A 20,152-nucleotide genomic window follows, 5' to 3' on the forward strand; every position below is an offset into this window, starting at 1 on the left:
CCTGTCCATTGACAGTGATTTCTCTCATCCTCCATCCTCTGCCTTACCGCCAGCTGGCTTTGTACATCCAGGTAGGGCAAAGGAGAATTCCTCAGAACCTGGCTGGCTGTTGAGCGCCAATGCTAGGCATCAGAGAGGAAAAGAGCTGCACCCATTAGGTGTGGTCCCCCACTCTTCAACCCCTCCCTTCCCCCACATGGTTCCCAAAGAAGGGCACAGCAGGACACAACCTCAGGAATATAAATCTCATTAAAATCTAGGATACTTTAGAACTCTACACCAGGAGAGACACTGGCACAGGCAGTGCTGCCCAGAGACACTGGCACAGGCAGCGCTGCCCAGGGACGCGCGCGTTATTGCTAACAATTAGAGGTGAAGAGTAGCGGCGTGACTCGAGGGGCAGGGCACGGGCACCATGCGGGAACCTGCGCCCCTCGCCGCAGCACGACGGGGGCCTTGGGACGGGGAGCTGGAACATCCTGCTGGGGCTCGCCGCCCACCACCTCCCGCCACCGTGCCAAGCTGTGCCATGTCCCTGTGCCAGCCTCGGGGCTGCAACATAGGGAGCACAAGGTGCTGGCTGGGAGGGGAGCAAGTGGGGTAGGAAGGGTTTCATCCCATCCACCCCAAATCAAGAGCTCCAAGCCCTTTGGCTGGAGCTGGAAGACAGATTTAAAACCGCCCGGCCTTTGCCAGTGCATCCTGTTCCACTAATACTGGTTGGGGACTGAGCATCCCCAGATGGCTCGGAGCGAGTGGGCTGGTGCAGCCCTTCATGTCTCCGCTGGTACCTCATGCTAAGCAGCAGCTGGGGGAGGCCGGTCCATCCTGCTCCCCCTTAGCACCATGGAGGGTCCTCCCCTGCCAGTGCTGGGGCTGCCAGGGAGAGCTGGACCTCATCCTTGTCTGGTTACCCCCCGGCCAGGCTTAAGTATTCCCCAGCCTCCTGCCCCACTGTGGGGCAGGCAGCGGCATTGGGCTGTGCCCACGCTGCTTGTGGCTGTGCCCAGCTTTGCAGGCAATACCTGGCCACCCAGAAGGGCACCCACAGACCCCAGTGGGGCCACAGGGTGGAGGGGTGCATGGAGGGGAGCATCCCAGCTCACTGCCTGAACAGCCCCGGCGTACTGTGCATATGTACATGCCCACATATGCCACGTGTGCCCATGCCGTGTCTGTGAGGGACACACGTGTACACGTGTGCTCTAAGTGCTTGTGTCTTGTGCCGTCAGATCCCCCCGCCGGTGCAAGCAACATGCTTGCCCCTCATCTCCCTGTGCTGGCCTGGTGCCTGGCAGCACCTCCTGTGAGAGCCAGTAGGCTCTGAGCCACAGTGGGTGTGCACCCAGGCTGAGGGTCCCTGCAGCGCCAACCCCTGCCATGATGGCCTTGTGCACACACAGGCCACAGGCGATCCTGGCATGCTCAGCCGTGGTCCCACCCCACATCCTCCCCACGGGAAGGTCAGGAGGGTGCCCCATGGCAGGGCAGGCTACCTGGCTTAGGGAGGGGGGGGTGGGAGCCTGGGAGCATCCCACCCCCCCCATCCTGTGCATACCCCCAGGTCAAGGCCCCTGCAAAGTGCCTCTGGCTCCCGGCCCTCCCGGGGCTGTGCCCCCTCCTCTCTTGTCCCAGCGTCGAGCACAAAGGTTACCGTAAACACGAGGGTTAACGAACGCCACGGGGGCGGGGGCGGGAGGGGTTAACCGGCGAGGAGGTGGGGGGGTCTCGGGGATGGGTGCTGAGAGCCCCCAAGGTCCGGTGCGGCCCGGAGCCAGGCTCCGCCAGCGGAAGGTGCAAGAGGGGTTAGAGGGGGTGCGGGGATTGTGGGGGGTCACAGTCTGGAGTCCTGGCTGTGGGCTGAGCCATTGCTGCCCTGCACGGGGGATGCAGCCGCTGCCTCACTCTGGCCCTTCTCTGGCTGCAGGGGCTGCACCTCCAGGTGGGACTCAGTGGAAGGGCTGAACGCTGGGGCGTAGCGCCCGCTGCGGTGCTCTGGCAGCGCTGGGCCCCAGTCCTTGCTTGCCTTGGTAGCATTTTTCAAGCGCTAGAAAGGGAGAGGATGGAGACAAGATTAGCACCCACCATGCTCCCCTGCCCCAGTCTGCACCAACATGCCAGCAGCTTCCACAGGTGCACACATGTGCTGCCCTATGCCTGCTGCCTGCACACAGCCACTACTGACAGCCCCAGTGAGGTCAGGGACAGCGACAGCCTTGATGGCAGCCCTAGGTGGGACATAGACAAAAGGGTGTAGCCCCTGGCTACGCACCTCAAGAAGTGTGTCCCCCTCAGAACAGCACACTTTGTAGATGGCGTAGATGGGGATGCAGATGACAGAAGAGAGCGCCATGAGAAAGCCGATGCTGATGGCCCAGGTAGGGTAGACGTACTCATTGTAGGAGATGGGCCGGTACTGGATCACTGTGAAGACCAGGATGAACTGGGAAGGGATAGGCAGGATCAGCCGGTGGGGAGCAGCCAGCTTGCTCTGTGCCCCCACAGCTTCCCTGCTCTGCCCTACTGCTGCTCTCCTGAGCCCAGCACTCTCCAGGGAATGCCGTGTCCAGGTGAGCTCCTCACCCCCTTCTCCCACAGCCCAACACCCCATGGCTGAGATGCTCACAAATATGATGGCAGGTGAGATGAAGCGCCAGCAGATCTGGAAGAAGAGCGGGGGAGGAAAGCCCAGCATCATCTCAATGTCCTTGAAGTAGTTGCGGTGCCCTGGGGAGAAAAGTGACCGTCAGCCCTGGTGGTGACCTGAGCCCCCTCACCACCCAGCCGGCTCCAGCCCCAGCGCCATCGTGGTGGGACCCACGAGCTTCCCCAGGCCGCAGCGCCCGACTGGGCAACAGCCTCCCCATGTAGCACAGAGCAAACTGCTGATTGGCCAGATGCTGGGGAAAACCCTTCCCCATTGGCTGGCTGGATCAGCCCTACCACCTGATTGGCTGCAGGCAGCTGCACCTACCATAGATGTACATGATGGCCACACACATGATGCAGGAGATGACCACCAGGGAGAAGCTGGCAGCGTAGTTGTCCATTAGCAGGAGCCAGTAGATGCCCGCCTGGAAGACAGACTCATTGGCACAGCTGCCCCTGCGGTACCACCGCTGCTGGCAGGGCAACAGCACAACTGTGCTGGCAACACACAGCTCGGATACCACCCCCACAGCTGCCACAGCCAGCATGGAGACACTTAATTCTGGGTACCATCACCAGTGCTGGTGTGGGAAGACCAGGCCCTGGGTGTCACTGCCATCACAGTGGCAGCAAAGTGGATGTGGCTGATGAAGGTGGCCATAGCAATGGCACCCTGTGGCAACAGTCCCGTGGTCACCTACCTGTGTGGTGAGCGGGACCCCCAGCAGGAAGCCAGCCACAGCCACTCCCAGCGTTACGAAGGTCTTTTTGCGGATGATCCACTCGTTGCCCACCTCATCCACAATGGCTGTGACCAGAGTCTCCAGCAGGCAGAACTACATTAGGGGCAGAAGGGGCAGCATGTCACCGCCTTGACCCCACCATGCTGCTCCATCTGAACATGCTGGCCCCACCATGACCTACCTGTGTACCCAGCCCCAGGAGGATAAGCATAAAGAAGAAGAGAATGGACCACAGTGGCGAGATGGGGAGCAAGGTGAGGGCCTCAGGGTAGGCGACAAAGGCCAGGCCCGGCCCGTGGTCAGCCACCTTGGAGACATCCACACCCAGGTGGTTGGCCATGAAACCCAGGATGGAGAAGATGACGAAGCCAGCATAGACACTGGTAGCACAGTTGGTGATGCTGATGATGATGCTGTCCCTATAGGAAGAGGAGTCAGGGTCAGCAGTGACATGAGGGCACTGTCAGGGCTCTGGGGGACTGTGGTCGGGCACTCACCGGTAGCAGTTGTTGTTGAACTTGTTGTAGGAGGCCATGGTGATGAGCCCACCCCAGGCACAGCCCAGCGAGTAGAAGATCTGTGAGGCTGCATCACCCCACACCTGTGGCAGTGGGATGGTCAATACTGTGCCCCCAGCCCCACTCAGCCCTGGCTGCCTGCCACCCTTCGTTCCTGCTCACCTTGGCATTGAGGATCTTGTCCCACTGGGGTGTCAGGTAGTACATGATGCCAGTGACGGCCCCCTCCAGCGTGATGCCGCGCACGAAGAGGATGGTGAGCACCACATAGGGGAAGGTGGCCGTGAAATACACCACCTGTAGGGCAGCACCTCAGTGAGGTGGGGATGGGGGCAGGGGTGGGGACACAGGCAGGTGTGGCTAAGGTGTGGCTATAGGCTGGGGTTATGGTCCAGGGTGTGGAGCGACAGACCAGGAAGAGGACATGGTCCAGAGAAGGGACTACCATCAAGGAGGTGGGACCATAGCCACACGGGAGGAGCTATGTCCAGAAGGGATGTGGACAGGTCACAGAGGTGTGGCCTCTCCCACAGTGGGAGCATACAGAGGGCAAGGACAAAGAGGAGGAGCTGTGCCCAGAAGGGATGGGGACATGTCCATCTATCCTGAAGGCATGTCCACACGGACAGGAAGGGGCCTGGAGAGGGAACACACAGATACCTTCCCCGAGGATTTCACGCCCTTGATGAGGCAGAGGAAGACAACGACCCAGGAGACACCAAGGCAGCCCAGGAGGGGCAGCCGCACCTCACCCAGGTTCCCGATGTCATCCGACAGGTTCAGCACATATCTCCTGTATGGGGAGGGGGCAGCAGAGTCAGTGGGGCCCAACCATCATCACCTCCCCCATCCCTGACCCCAGGCCCCGGTACCTCCAGTACTCCTCGCTGGGGCTGGTGCGCTTCTGGGTGGTGTTGAGGAGCTGGGTGATGTTGAGGGCAACACGGCTGGAGAGGTTCCTGTCCAGCACCCCAACGCAGTCAGGCGTGTTCCAGGGGTTGCTGCAGTACGTCCAGGGCAGCACGCGCGTCATGGACACAAAGAAGTAGTAGAAGGCAATACAGATCACCACGTTGTAGTAGATCCCGATGTATGTGGACACCACCATCATCCCGTAGCCCACGCCTGGGAACAGCACCGGGGAGGGGTGAGCGGCAGGGTGCGGCGGCACGGGCACGGCGCACAGCACCAGGGGTTGTGGCATGGGAGGAGTGGGATGATTGCGACACTGTCAGCAGCCTTGCAGCCATGCTGCGGCTCCGTGCCTGGCTTTGGCATGGGTGTGTGGGATCCTCTACCTCCAGACAAGCCTAGTGGTGCTGAGGGTCTGCTGGGACACATGGCAATGCACACAGGCTGCAGGCAAACCCTTGGGGTCTGCAGCCTGAAAGAACAACTGGGTGGGGGTCACTCCTGACTACAATGACTTTAGGTTTGCAGTTATGTGGTGGCATGTGACAGGCCACATGAGCACAACAAAGTGCACCCCAGGCTCAGCATGCCACTGTGCAGAGCACACAAGAGTGTGTGCATCGGCTGCTTGCACTCAGACATGACATTGTGGACATGTCACCTGGCAGGCAGCCTGCAGGTGTGGGCCAGGAGAGCCAGCAGCATGGGAGCACAGCAGTAAGCCAGGAGATACACCTGGAGCAGGGTCCAGCCATGGCAGGGCAAGCACGTGGGCACAGCACCTGCTAACTATGGTCCAGGGAGGCGACTGCAGAAGCATGCCCACAGCTGGACGTGCCAAAGTGTGTTCAGGGGACCTGAGTGGCCTCTGCAGGAGTGATGTGCTGGGGACACGTGTGGCATATGCAGGGATGTGTGTGTAATGCCTTCAGTGGATGCCAGCGCGGGGCTGGAGTTTGCGCAGGAGATGCAACGCGTGTGCAGGGGCACGTGTAATGCGTGCAAGGGATGCCAGGCAGGCTGTGCAGGGTAGCGTAGCCAGGGTGGGCATGTGTGTGCAGGACTGCACGAGCTGCAGGTGCCTGCACCAGGGCCATGTGGTGTGCCAGAGGTGTGCGAGCACCCCATGGTGTGTGAGCACCACACCAGTTGCTGGGCACTGTGACAGCAGGTGTCCTGTGCTGGCCTGTACAGTACAGACAGGCAGCTCCTTACCTTTGAACATGGGGCTGACCCTCCAGACGCCAAGGCAGCCCTGGCTGGCAAACTGCCCAAAGGAGAGCTCCATGAAGAAGAGGGGGATGCCGCAGAACACGAGCATGATGAAGTAGGGGAACATGAAGGCACCTAGTAAGCAGGAACCAGAGGACGGATGTGTGAGCAGTAACCTCAGGCACGGCTGTTCTTCCCAAGCCCTGCACCACCCCAAGAAATACCATGTGGGGTTGGGGTGCACACCCCCACACCTGCCCAGAGGAACCCCCCTCCCCTGGCCTCCTGACACCCACCTCCCCCATTGCGGTAGCAGAGGTATGGGAAGCGCCAGACGTTGCCTAGGCCCACGGCATAGCCCACGCTGGTCAGCACAAACTCGATCTGGTTGCCCCAGTTGCCACGCTTGACACTCTTCTCCTGCTTGCCCTGCTCCCCGGGCACGGCGCCGTTCTGCAGAGAGATGCCGTAGGATGTGTCAACTGGGGACCCCCCTGCTGGCCCCATTGGAAGGGTGACAGCCGCCGAGCAGGACTGGGAGGTCCCCGGCATCCTTCCCCATCCCGCCCCCCTGCCTGTCCCCGCCGCCCGCCACGCACAGGCAGTGCCAAGGAGGGGGAGGGCAGCGGTGTCAGCCCCCCCCAATGAATGGCTCTGCCCAGAGCCCGGCTGCAGCAAAGGGAGAGCCTGCAACTCATACAAAGCAGGCCCAGGCGCCAGAGCACAAAGGGGCCTCTGTTCTCATGCCCCCCCCCTCCCCAGAGCCCAGTGAGAGAGGTCCTGCTGGGTGGCCACTGCCCACGACTGGGGGGGAAATTGTGAGACCCCCGGGTTGAAGCAAAAGCCCCTCTTGATGGGAAGTGAGGTGCAGTGATTAGACCTGGCAAGGGCCTGGGTACCCCCCTGGAAAAAGCACCCTGCTTCAGCCAGGGTCCTGCTGCCAGCTCAGCACTAGGCAAGGGCACCAGCTCACAGGGGGTCCCATGCAGTTGGGTCCCCTGCATGGACTGCCCCAGTGCCCAGCTGTCTCTCACTGCAGGTGACTTGGGGGGCAGGAGGGCAGAAGGGGGCAAGAAAGGGCGCTTTGTGCAGACTGCCACACAATGTGAGCTCACACCGAGGACAACAACAAAGGAGACGAGTGCCTGTCACTCCAGCAGGGATGGCACCCATCACCCCATGGTTCTGTCCCAGCACAGTCCTGGGGCTGTACCAATGTCCTGCGTGGATGCTGTGGAGCTCTGGTAGGTTAGGCTGAGGGTAGATGGCATTTTTCAATGCAGGGGTGCCCCAAGCCCTTCCCTCCCCACCTGAGGCCAGGTGATGGATGGCTGCAAGGGGTGAGGATGGTTGCCAGTCCATAGTCCCACGGGTTCCATGCCCCTGCAGGAGCAGCACAGGGTGCCAGCAGCCCCAGGAGCCTCTCGGAACTCTACAGCGCTGCTCACACCACCACGGACACCCCAGAGCCCATGCCCACCTCATGCCTCTCCCCGTGTGCCCCCCACAATGGCTGACGCTGGCAGTGAGTGGGCCACAAATGGGAGCCGTCACTTTGGATCTGCTCACGCCGGCGGGGCGCAGGCAGCAGGCGCGGTGCACCTAACCGTATCATTTGATTAGGGCCGGCACAGCCGGGACGTGATGCCCAGCGACTCCGGCACCGCGCTGCCAAACAAAGCCATCTGCTGCGAGCGGGGCCCGCACGCGCCGCGGGCTGCGGGGGGGCTGCAGGGGAGCAGGGCTGCAGGAGAGGGGCCAGGGGGGATCGGAGGGCACTTTGGGCAGGGCTGTAGGGACACTACGCTGCCGTGCCCAGCCGGGGAACCGGAGTGCCCCCACCTGACCCTGTGAGCCAAGGGCCCGTCAGAAACCAGCTCACGGCAGCTCCAGGTGCTGGGGGATCTCCCTCCCAGCAGACTTTCTCATTGTGGGGTGCTGTGCAAGAGCAGGATGCAGGGGTCCCCAAAGTGGGGACAGGACACTGGCAGCGTCCCCATGCCAGGGCACGCTGCCCACTCGAGCAGACTGATCCGATCGGGAAGCCTCTGATTAAGCTGCTCGCACTAACGAGGCTCCTAATGAGCAGCAGAGCCAGCAGGAGTGGGGGCAATGCTCCAGCCTCCCTGACAAAGGGTCTGGTGAGGGGACCAGATACACTATATGGCCCCAGCTCAGCCAGGATCCCTGGTGCCCACAAGGAACCTCATCCCTGTTCCAAGCCATTGCTCTGCTCAGGTCACCCTGGCTTCACTCCCAAGCCTCATGGAGCACCCCAAGTTTGAGTTGCTTGGCACCAGTGCAATGAAACTGCCAGGCCTGTGCTGCTCCCTCCTTTCCTGCAGCACTGGGCTTTGGTGCACTTGTCCCCAATAAGGGGGCGGCCACATGTGTGTCCATGCATGCACAAGCGAGCACACGTGCGCGAACACTTGCATGCTCACCCATCAGCTCGCTACAACCCCCCCTCCCCAAAACTAGGAAGGTCATCCTGTCCTTTACACTCATTAACCACCCTCCCAACCCCACATGGTAAAAGAAGGGGTGGATAGAGAGAACCCAGACATCTGGGAAAATGAAACTCTCCCCTTTCCCTGCTGTAGGAAGGGGACAGAGCTGGAATTCAAAGGGAGAGCTGCCACCCAGCAACAGTGCAGTCTCTGGGGGGACCAGGTCAGGCTCCCAGGCCCCAAATTTTCCATGCATGTAATCCAATGCAGCTTCAAAGGATGCCTGGCTTGGGTGATAACACCAGGGACTAGAGGAAGGATGCCACAGGCACCCCGAATATTTCCAGAAGGGAAGTTCCAAAAGGGAATATCCAAAACAACCCAAAAGGAGGCGTTCGGGGTGCCCAGGGCATCCTTCCTCCCCTTCCCCAGGGAACCCCCCATATACCACGGCCAAAACTTCCCCAGCCCAGCAAAGCAGGAATCATCCATCACTCTGCCTGGCACCAAAGTCTTTCTCATGCTAAGCAGCATCGCCTCACACAATGACAGCTTGGCTGGGGTGCCCGGATGCCCCCCACTTCCCTAAGGGGCCCTGATTTATGGCTGTTAATCTTGTGATGGTGGCAGGGTTGATACTGGAAGGGGATGTCCTATGGGGAGGAATCTCCAGCATCAACCCCCTCCTCTGTTTTCCTAATTCAAACTGTCCATATGGGGGTATGCCAGCCCAGCAGAGGCACTGTGTGGGGCACAAATTTTATCCAGCCCCCATGAACCAGTGAGGGACCCCCAATTTCTCCATCCAACCTCCAGCCGCAGGGCTGTCAGGGCTGGTCCTGCAACGCCAGCAGAGGTTACCTGTACCCCTGATGTCATCAGCCTGATGCCATTGCTCATTGCCATGGCGATGGCAACAAACTCATAGCTGTTTTAGGCAGGGGCTGCTGGAAGATAGAAAAATATGCTAATTACATCCTTTACCACAATAGTGGCTCTTCTGGTGCAAGAAAGTGGGGTGCAGGATGTTGGAGGCTGATGAAACCCAGCCTGAGGTGGGGGTCCCAAGGGATGGGGTCACTTAGAGAGGGGGTGTCCTGGGTGCCCTTGCTGATCCTGGGTGCTGGGGGCCCTATAATCAAGCCCTGCACTCCTTGTCCCTGGTACATGGGGTAATGAATCCACAAGTGTCATCCCTACATCAGAGGTTGCTGTGCCCTGCACATCCTGACTCTGCCAGCCTCACCAGCATATCCTAACTCTCCCTAACCTCTCTCTTTAGTGCCAAGCTCCATGTTTGCTCCTGTCCCAGTGTACCAGAGGCATGTTGTGGGGGAAAAGGCATCTGGCATGGTGCTGGGGACAGTCCCAGGGCTAGGGTAATGCAGTGATGAGGGGCATGCCCAAACCCCAGGACCTTCCAGGACTATTACACAGACTTCACCATCCCTCACTGCAGAAGGCTTTCCAGCCCCAGTGACAGCCCTGAGCCTGCTCCACGAGCCACCAAAACTGCCCTGGGGTGCCATGGGGGGCTGGGGCAAACTTTGACATTGCTCACTAATGTCCATGAAAGGGAAGAGGGGGGGGAGGCAGAAGGAGGATCTTTGCTACAGTGCCGCTACAACACTGAGCTGCAACCCAGGTGCTGTGCACGTCTTCTACAAAATCGGTTGATTCCAGGGATAACAAACACACAACTGTCAGGCAATCTCTTCTACCAACACAACTGAGGCCATGGAGGGTTTTGGTGCCATGCTCTGCCCTCCCTCCCTGGAGCACCCACATCAAAGCCTGTGGGGCTTGGGGGTACCTCTCCAGCCTGTCATGGCACAAATCTACAGCTGCAGCTCAGCCCTGCAGAGCCACCACCCTGAAGACAGTACAAAAGGTTTTGGAGAGCCAAAAGTCTGCGAAGTGGCGGGGGGACAGCACTGGCACGGCCACCATTCCACTTGGCCCGCCCCCCACTCTGCCCCCCAGACGCTGCTCTCACCTGCCCACTGACCTGCTGAGAGGGTCCGAGGGGGCCTGGCTGCTCGCAGCTGCCATCCGGGGGCCCAGGCTGGACGGCTCCGTGAGTCCCCAGCTTCATTGGCACCTCGGGCTCCGGCGCAGCAGCAGCCGCCCGCCCTCCCGCCTTCCCCCGCCCGCTGCCTCCAGCGCTTGGCACTGCTCCCCACTTGCCTCCCAGCCAGGCTCGGCCCCCTGTTGCCCGCCCCGATGCAGCACCGGCACCCCACCATGCCACCTGCCCTGGCACCATGCCTGCCTGGCCCACCCTGCAGGCACTGCCGTGCCTCTGCTACCCCCCACGAGCTGTACCCCCACGAGCCAGGTGCCCTTCCTGGCTCGTGTAGGCAGGGCAAGGCAGAGCACAGCGGGCTCAGCCCTGTCCCACTTAATGAGGCCTCATTAGCGGGGTCCAGCTGCTCACAGCCCTGCACGCTCCAGTGGGCAGCACTGCCCTCCCTGCGGGCACCGCTGCCCGTCTGGTCGGGGCCAGGAGCTGCTCTTGGAGCACAGCAGAGGATGACATTCCCTCAGAGCCCCCTATTTCCATGCCTCAACATCCCAAGCCCCGCACATGCATTCCCACCCCTATGCCCATCATCCACACAGCAGCTTGGCCCTGCATGCCCAATCCCAGCCCTGGGTATTCAAGGGCTGCAGGAACAGGGCACAGCCCTGCTTGGGCATAGGGGCACAGGGACAAGCGTTTCTGCTGGCACATCTCCAGCCTGGTGCCATGCTACTTCACTCAACGTCATACTGTTGGTGACATCATGGGGCCTCCATGGCAACCCTTACAAGGTCACTGCCCCAAGGGGGACCATCTGGCTGGCAGGAGGGCTGTGCCACGACCCCTTCACTGCCCAGGCACCCCACAGCCTCCCTGCTCACCCCTTTGCCAGCATGAGGTGGGACCCTGGTGGGGTGGTGTGTCCCATAGGAGGACAGGCAGAGGGTGCCCTGCAGCCAGGCTCGGGGTGCCCCAGCTGCTCCCAGCCCCGTGTCCCGGCTGGGGAGTGTAGCCAAGGCGCCAGCGACGCATGATGGTGCACTGAGGGCGGGGGGACGGGCCGGCGCTTTCAGGCGACCATCTGGGGTCCGGGCAGCAGCGGCCGTGGGCACACACGTGAACAGCACACGTGTGCGGGGTGGGCACTCAACCTCCCACATGCCAGCACCCAGGGCTTGTTCCTGTCCCTTCCTGCACCAGCTACATGTCCCACCCATGGGATGGCAGCACCCGACTGTGCCCCCTAAGACGTGCCAGCCAAGAGCCACCCCATGCTGTGCCAGCCCCAGTGACCCCAGCTCAGTCCTGCCCTACACGCAGCCTGGCAGCTCTGTGCTCGAACACCCTGCAAGGTGCGTGGGCCCCTTGTGGGCATCCTTCCATGATCTAGTTCAGCTGCAACACTTTGCCTGGGTCACCTGTGTGCCACCACCACGTCTTGCCCTGGGCATGGTGCATCCCCTGCCCCTTAGAGCAGCCTGAGCACAGCACAGCAGGACCCACCGCCCTGTCTTGCAGATGCCAGACCCTGTGCCAGCCTTTCCCTGTGGGAGCAAAGTGCCACTTCCCTGGCAGCCCAGCCAGCAGACAGAGGGGACAGCCAGCTGCACGGAGCACGCTGCTAGAAATAAAGAGCCTGCAGTAGGACCCTCACCTAGCCTGGCATTCTGGTCTCCAACCTGGCTGGCTGGTGGTGCTGGGGCTGAACTAGAGACAGGGGTGATGGGTGCATGGGGGGTGGTCCGCAGGTCTTCCAGCCCCCCAACAGGGCTGCAGGGTGACTGGGGTAGGAATGATGCCCAGGGACCTGTCCCAGTGCCACTATCCCCTAGCTGAGTGCTTCCCGACAGGGCTGCCTTTCTCCGGCCCCATTCTACCAGGGCAGACATGATTCTCCTGGGGCGTTCAGGCAGAAAAATCCCCCGCCAGCCCCCCCATCACTGCCCCTTGGTATTCCGGGAAGGGCTCCCGCAGCCAAAAGCCACTTCCGCAGCTCCTGCCGCTGGTCAGTGGCACTGCGCCGCTGGGGGTGTCTGGAACAGGCAGGGACCCCCCAGCCCTTACCCCCCTGCAGTGCAGTGGGAGCAGCACCCCAGTGTGTAGTCAGGGTGGCCTTGGGTGACAGCAGGAACCTACCTGAGCTGGGCAAGCTGCAGCCAAAGGCTGCCTGGCTGTGCCAGCAAGACAGCCCTGGGAGTCAGGAGCCACTGGCAATGTTTGAGTCTGAACAAAGCACCCCAAGGACAACAAAAGAAAATGTCCTTAAAAGCCTGTGAGGGAGAGGCAGTCAGACCCTCCCTTGTGGCTCACAGGGATCCCCTCTGCCCAGCTGCACAGGGACTGATCCAGCCCCTGGAGCTGCCCTGCAGTCCATTGGGTATCCACAATCAGAGCATTTCTGGGGCTTGGGAGAAGTAGGGTGGGCACGGCCCCTCCCATCTGCCTCCTGTTTTGAAGTAAGCATTCAGAGCTTCAGCAGGACACCCAAAAACATAGATCCTGCAGAAGCAGTACATGTCACCCTTGTTCTCCAGGCCCCAGGTGACAGGAGGGGAAACTGAGGCATAGCCACACATCACCCACCTGCTGCTTCCATCACCCCTGTCCCTCCCCCAGGTGGGGCACAGCAGCCACTGTAAACTTGTCCAGCCCCAGTCACTGCACACAATGCTGGGCAGGGGTTGCATGGTGAGAGCTTGGCTGGACTAGGGGTGGTGGAGGTGGGAGCTTCACCTGCAGGCAGGGATGAGAGGACAGGCAGGGACCAAACTTTACGAGGTTACTGGCAGGGCCCTGGAGGCAGGCCAAGGATATTATGTTCCTTTCCCAGGGACTCAGGGAGTTCAGTAGTCAGAACCTGGCCCACTGCAGCTCCTCCTGGGGCTCACAGGATGCAGGAATGGGGATGCTTCAGGACCAGGGATGCTCTCACAGGGATCTACCCTTCTTCCCACAGACCCCATAGCAGCAATGCTCTGTGCAGGAGTATCCTTGCATCCTGCAAACAGGAACCCAGGAAGAGACCAGGGTGGCAAACACAGCATGTGTCAGACCCTGTTGGACCTGACACCCTGGCCCTGGCATGGTCAGGTGGGCTGGTCAGGTACTTCTGAGAAGCAGGTTAAAGATTTATGGGGAGTGGGTGGGCACTCCAATGTCTGGCTCTCTGACATGGGTGTCAGGCTCAGCCCACGCCCCAGTGCAATGTTGACTGCCCTGGTCATAGCAAGAAAACATCAATGGTATGCAGTCAAGGCAAGCGCCATGTGCAGAAGTGTGTTCCCAAGACAGACCCCTGACTATGCCCAGATACACCCTCAGCACCTCCCTGCTACCAGCACAGGGCTTCTCCAGAAGAAATCTGCCTTCCTATTCCACCAGCTGCCCCAACCCCTTCTCTGTTGGGGGCAGGATGGGCGCTGAGCTCCCTGCTGCAGGCACAGCCGGCGGGGCCATGCTGGGACACACAAGCAGAGGAACGGCGTGCACGCGGGTGCGCTGGAAGCACTTGCTGGAGCATGCCGCTCCCCTGGCTCTTGGCTTCCCAGGCAAACCCTGGCTCCCAGCCCTCCAGCTGGAGTGTGCAGCTATTTCAGGAAGCCCCCCGGGAAGGGGAGGGCCCAGTGACCGTGTCAATCTCAGCATTCAGCTCCCATCCTTTGGGAAAAAGGGAAAAAGCCAAGCCTAGCCTGGGGTCTCACCTGCCCAAGGCAGCACAGCAGCCTATCACAGGAACCTGAGCTTCCACAAGCATGGGGCCATTGAAGCCTTCCAGCAAAGACATGCAGCAGGCACATCCAACATCTGCCCAGAACACCAAAGCCACCCCTGGCACACACAAGTGCGCAGCAGCTCACAGCACCCTGCAACACACTGCTTATGAGGATGGAGGCTCAGGCGCTACACTGGTGCCCAGAGAAACCCTCCTCTACCATCCTACCAGCCCAGTCTCAGACAGCCCACTGGGTGAAGGCAAAGGAGAAGCACCCACAATCTATGCCCCTCTGGGGGCACCTGGCTTGAAGGAACACCTGTACCCTTTGCTGACAACAGGCTGTAGAGTTGCCTGTCTGCAGAGCTGGGGTGGGTGATAAGGCTGGGCAGAGCGCCTGAAAACAGGCAGTATTATCTCCAGGCACAACAAGACACCACACCCGAAGAGTCCCACAGGCAACAGGTTCATGGAGAGAGAGCATCAGCCCAAAAATCATCATGCTGGGAGAGCACCGCGGTGCCACAACACCAAACAGAGGTCCCGGGAGGGCGTACCAAGTCCTACAGGAGCCCCAGTGTCCTGGCTCCTGTGCCAGGTTCTCTGGGTCCCCGAGGCAGTGGCACACACCATTCTGCTCCCCACACCCCTGCACTTACCAGCAGCCCCTCGCTGCACTTATCAGCCATTCCTGGAGGCTGAAGCACGGTGTCGGCTGCCCAGTGCAGGGTCCCTTGCCTGCCCGCTCTCTGTCGCGCTGGCTGCGGCACCGGCACTAGCGTCCTTCAGTCCACCGTCAGAGCAAGCTGGGCAGAGGGAAGAAGACAGCAAGAGAGATGTGACTGGTGAGGTGGGCACATCCTCACCCCAGGCCTCCCCCTCCCTCCAGGAACTGGGGGGCTTGTGCCAGAATAGTCGCTCCCCTCTACCTGCCCACTGGGTAGCAGGACTCCTGGTGGAGGACGCAGGGCCTGGGGCTGGGTGAGTTGGTGGCAGGGTCTCTTCCTGCTGGCTCCCAGCCCCTGCAGCGTCTCTGAACCCCCTGGCACCCACACGAGTGGCGGCTCCCAGGTGTTTCCCAAGAAGCAGTTAAAGATTTACCCGGTGTGGACAGACGACCTTGCGGACAGCTGGCTGCTGGCCCCCCGGCTGGTGGGCGTCAGGGGCCGCGGGCAGGAGCGGGGGCCCCTTGAGCTCTCCCCCGGCGAGAGATGAAGCTGAAGTGGCTGCAGCACACGACAGCGCCGGGACTGGGCGCTGAGCGGGGCCAGCGCAGGGCTCAGCTGCCGCGCAGGACACAGATGGGAAACGATTGCCTTCTGCCCCGGTGCATCGCATGCACGTGCAGCGCAGGGGGGCCGAGCCGCTGGGCTCTGCCGGGTGCCAGGTGCTGCTGGACAGTGCACGGGCACAGGCATCTGTCTTCCTGGCCCTCACCCCTGCCCCAGCCTGGGGCTGCTGGAGGCCCCAGGGGAACACTGAGACCTGACCCCACTGAAAGGGACAGACGCTCTTGCAAAACACCAGTTTGATTGTCTGTGCAACAAGCACTGGTGTTTGCAGATTCCACACCAGTGCTCAGTACCCTTGCTGGCTGAAGAAGGACCCCTGACCCGCACTGAGGGTCTCCAACCACCACCAGCAGCAGTCAAACACCCCAGAGCCTATCCCTAGGCTGCCATGACTCTGAAGCAATCAGCAGAAGACTTTAAGACATAAGGAAGGAGCGTGGCCAGTGTAGATAAGGGGCAGGAATCCAGGGGCTGTGGTGTGAGCCCCCAGCCCCTCCAGCGCAGACAGGCTGCTGGCAGCAGATACCGTGGATCCTGCACCCCACTACCAATGCGCTGCTCAGCAGTGGCTGCGTTTCCAGGGGAGCTGAGATGTCATCTCTGCCACAAGCCTGGCTCCTCGCATGGCACAGGGACCTCTCAAAGGTGGGAGTGCAGGCTCAGTGGCCAGACCTCCTCCCCATCACACACCTACCGCCAGCCAGCCAAAAGCTGCCCACCCTGCGGCCCTGAATTCACACCGGGTACTAATCCCGTGCCCCGGGAAGGGGGTGTGCCCAAGGGGCCGGACGGCTGTCACTCCCCTCGGGGTCTGCCAAGTGCTGATAAGCCTCCGTGAGCACCGTAAATGCCACTGGCATTGGCTCCCAGCCTGACAAGGACCGAGCGCGAAGCCAGCGGTGGTGTGGCAATGGGAAGGATGCGAGGATGCCCGAGGCTGCAGCATCCCCTGGCACAGCCCAGCAGGGACAAGGATGCAAAGCACTGGTGCCACGGGGTGGCTCTCCCAGAGCTGCGGGATGCCATGACCAGAGGGCAGCGCAGCTCGTACCTAGAGCCGGCACGGGTGACACCCTGGAAATGGGGACACCTGGGCACCCACGGGGGCTCCCGGCAGGATGTCACACCTCGGCGCGGGGAAGCAACCCACGGCACTAGCGGAAGGCCACGGATGCCCGACTGAAGGATGGAACCCCCGTCCCTTCCCGCCCGGCAGGCGGGCGGCCCGATGCACCGGTGCAGCCGCTGCCACCTGCGAGGCCATTTCTTCCGCCACCATCCGCCGGGCCCACCGCAACCGGGGTTTCCCGGTGCCCACGGAAGGCGGTCAGCGGGCCGGCCTGCCGTCCCCATGCTCCCCTCCGGCCTCGGGACGGCACCGGCGGCGGCCCCGGGGGCAGCGCCCGCCGCCCGGCTCCCCCCTCCCGCCGCCGCCGCCCGGTGCAGTACGGTAGCGGGGGGGGCCCGGTTACATCAGCCGCCACGTGGTGGCTGCTCCGCCGCCCCGCCCCGGCACATGCCCGTGGAAAATTACCGCCAACCCCCCCGGCCCGTCACCGAGCCGGGCCGCCCCGGTGCCCGGCGCCCTCCCCGGGTGCGGCAGCGGTGCTCCCGCTCTGCGCGCCGCGCCCCCGCGCTCCCCCGGCACCGCGCCGCGAGAGCAACAGATGCGGGACCGCCCCGCATCCCGCTATCCCGCTATCCCGCATCCCGCTATCCCGCTCCCGACATCGTCCTGACGGGTGGCCGCTCCCGATGCCGCTCCCGATGTCCCCGAGCCCGCCGCTCCGGAGGCCCTCGCCGCCTTCGTCCCCTTCCCACCCCTCTTCGGCAGCCCACCCACTCCTCCTCCTCCCGTCCCATCCCCAGCGCTGCCACGGCTGCTGGACGGGCCGGGCACCCGGTGCCGGCGGAGGTGTGAGCCCCTTACCGTGCCCATGCCGACGCCCGGCCCCTCCCGCCGCGCCGGGTGGGCCCGCGGGGGCGCCGCTCCGCCGCGCCCAGCCCGCTGCTGGTGTCAGTGCCGGTGCTCCACCAGGCCCGGAGCCGCCGCCGCCGGTGCTACCGAGTTAATGAAAGTTTGGAGGTCGGTGGGGGCTGGCGCCGCCTCTCGCCCCCGCCGCCGTGCTCCGCCCCCCGCTTCGCCGCGCTCCCCAGCGCCCCGCCTCGGCACCCGCACCGCGCCCCGCCGCACCGGGGCACCGCGGGCACCGCGCCCCGCCGCACCGGGGCACCGCGGGCACCGCGCCCCGCCGCACCGGGGCACCGCGGGCACCGCGCCCCGCCGCACCGCGCCCCGCCGCACCGGGGCACCGCGGGCACCGCGGAGCGCGAGAGCGCACCCGCTGCGGCGGGCACGCGGCTGCGTATGGCACACACACACACACCCGTGGGCACACGGGCACACACGGGCGTGCTGCACGCATGGGCATGCACGGGCACACTGCGCTTGGGCACGCACATGGCATACTTGGCACACATAGCCGCCGGTATCCCACATGGCAGCCCACAGGCATGTGGACGTGGAGGGGCATATGCCGGCTTGCCCAGGCATGTGGCACATGTGAACATATATGGGGTCACACAGAGGCTCCCACTGGGCACACACACATCCCTGCACTCACACATCCCTCCACACACATATCCCTGCACACACGCGTTTTCACACACAGAGGAACCGCCACACGCAGCGTGACACGCTGCCAGGGCACAGCGCCATGGCAATCCCGGGCAGCGGGACGGCCACAGGCTCCGGCCAGGATGCATGAAGTCACTCTGTCAGTTGTACATGTGTATCACACACCTGTGTATACATGCCTGTGCATGCTGTAGCAAGTGTGCAACACATAAACACATACATGCGTGTAAATCTGTACACTTATTCCTATGTGGTTAGGGGTGTGTACACATGTAGTTGTACATGTTTGCATCCATGGGCACACACATGTCTGGGGGCAGCTACATGAGTGTGCAAACATTCATGCCTGCGTGTGTGTGTACATGCATAGGCACATATGTACACATGTATGGGTACATGGGCACACGTGAAAGTGCACATACACAGGTGTGGGTGCGTGTACTGATACACATGTTCCCATAAATACATGTGTGTGTGTATGTTTCCCCATACCCATGCGCTTGTGCACACGTGTGTGCAGCCAGTGCACGCCCCCACATCCCAGGCCAGATGTTTCCAGTAATGCATGACGAGTGCGCCAGGGGCCACCCCTTGCTTGGCCTCTCGCCGAGGCCTCTCTGCCCTCCCCTCTCTATCCCGCTGGGCTTCCCACGTGCTGGGATGTGTGCCTGCTCTCCAGCACCCTGCCCTGCTCCCTGAATCCCTTCCAGTTCCTGTACCTTGGGGCCTTGGCACTGCACCCTGCATCTTCAGGAAGGAGCTGTTTTGGGGACCGTGGCAGGGGTGCAGCCCAGCCCCCCAAGTACAGCCCTTCCCACATCCCACTGAGAATCCTTTTTGCCTCCACAGCCCTGCACACCATCCCAGAGCTGACCTTGCAGTGTTCCAACCAACTCGGGAAGCGCCCCTTACCTGTCTCTCCACGGATCCCTGCTGTCCCTGAGGGTTGCTGCCTGGTTAGGGAAATCCTCCGCAGGGATGGGGTAGAGGTGGGGCAGTGTCCCAGGTGTGTTTGTCCAGGCCCCACTGCAGCAGTCTCACCAGTGTGCTGGGCTGCAGGATAGGAGGGAGTGCAGCCATACACCAACACTGCTTTCGTTTCTTGAGTGTGGTAAAGCCAGAGTGAGGGCTCCCAGAGCAGGAAGGGGAAGGCAGCAGCAAGACCGGCGGGTGCTCAGGTCCTCCCACACCCTCCCAGCACCCTACGCATAGCTGCTCTGCACAAGGAGCCAGGCTGCTCACTAGCACCCTCGCTCCTGGCTGCGTGTGGCCTCACACTCTACCCTGCAGCCCAAATCCTGCACCCAGAACCTGAATCCAGCAACCCACACCCAGCTTCCTGAACCCAGCATTCCACACCCAGCGTCCTGTGTCAGAGCCAGAATGTGGCTGCAACCCACACCCCTGCCCCAGGATCTGGGCTTTGGAAATGAGCTTCCAGCTGTGGAGTTGATCCTTAAGGGATGGATTTCCATGGGTGAAACTCGTGCTTTCAAACCCCCTTCTTAGGATCGCTCTCACTTTCCATGCATCTCCTCAGTGCACTGAACATGGGGAAAGAGGAGGAGGGGCCCTGCAGACCCAAGTGGATCAGCAAGGGTCTGCTCCTTCTCCTCTGCAATCTCCGAGATGCTGCAGCATCTTCTAGCAACCTACACCTGGGTGCAAACACCTCCTTCCCAGGAGCCTAGCTGCTTTGTGCACCCATGGCTTTGGCCATGGTCCTACCATGCCTGTCAGAACTTTCCTGGGCTCTCCTGGTGCCCAGAGATGCAGCAGGAGCAGAGGCCAACTGTGATCTGTGGGGTGGGAGACTGCAGTGCCAAAGGGGAAAGTGCTCCAGCCTGTACTTGTGCGCCCTTCAGCCCTCTCTCCCCATCTGGTAGCAATCATCCCCCCATTCCCCATCTTGGAGCACTCATCTCTTTTCTTCCTCACTATTGCTCCCCTAGGCTGGCAGGTGTCACAATGTCCCCTAAATCCTCTCATGGTGCTGGGGCCAC

The 20,152-nt window shown here is 61.9% G+C and overlaps 1 protein-coding gene and 1 long non-coding RNA gene across 5 annotated transcripts; one reads left to right on the forward strand and one right to left on the reverse strand.

Moving 5' to 3' along the window:
- Positions 1–231: 231 nt before the first annotated feature.
- Positions 232–19,283, reverse strand: SLC6A9 (solute carrier family 6 member 9). Of its 4 annotated transcripts, none has more exons than XM_086902352.1 (14): positions 19,062–19,283; positions 14,879–15,025; positions 6,331–6,487; positions 6,038–6,169; positions 4,783–5,035; positions 4,571–4,703; positions 4,073–4,207; positions 3,890–3,993; positions 3,574–3,811; positions 3,351–3,485; positions 2,975–3,074; positions 2,627–2,727; positions 2,273–2,443; positions 232–2,047 (listed from the first exon to the last, which is right to left on the reverse strand). In XM_086902352.1, exons 2-14 carry the CDS (start codon positions 14,906–14,908, stop codon positions 1,835–1,837), a joined length of 1,902 nt encoding a protein of 633 aa, XP_086758478.1. In that variant the 5' UTR covers positions 14,909–15,025; positions 19,062–19,283; the 3' UTR covers positions 232–1,834. The 4 variants fall into 4 exon arrangements, with proteins under 4 accessions (XP_086758478.1, XP_086758477.1, XP_086758476.1 ...); XM_086902351.1 differs by lacking the exon at positions 19,062–19,283 and adding an exon at positions 17,442–17,593; XM_086902350.1 differs by lacking the exons at positions 14,879–15,025; positions 19,062–19,283 and adding an exon at positions 10,493–10,601.
- Positions 11,771–12,157, forward strand: LOC111943482 (uncharacterized). The gene is made up of 2 exons (XR_002870912.2): positions 11,771–11,859; positions 12,026–12,157. It is a non-coding gene; the product is annotated as an uncharacterized LOC111943482 (long non-coding RNA).
- Positions 19,284–20,152: the final 869 nt, after the last annotated feature.

This window comes from Cyanistes caeruleus, chromosome 9 (assembly GCF_971803275.1).
Source record: "Cyanistes caeruleus chromosome 9, bCyaCae1.hap1.1, whole genome shotgun sequence".
Taxonomy (NCBI): Eukaryota; Metazoa; Chordata; class Aves; order Passeriformes; family Paridae; genus Cyanistes; species Cyanistes caeruleus.

Coding starts and splice junctions, on each gene's coding strand:
- SLC6A9 (XM_086902349.1), bottom strand. CDS start 10,579: ATGAAGCTGGGGACTCACGGAGCCGTCCAGCCTGGGCCCCCGGATGGC. Junction 3,486..3,573: donor TCCTGGGGCTGGGTACACAG/GTAGGTCATGGT, acceptor CCCCTAATGTAG/TTCTGCCTGCTGGAGACTCT. Junction 2,048..2,272: donor AGGGGGACACACTTCTTGAG/GTGCGTAGCCAG, acceptor CTCCCTTTCTAG/CGCTTGAAAAATGCTACCAA.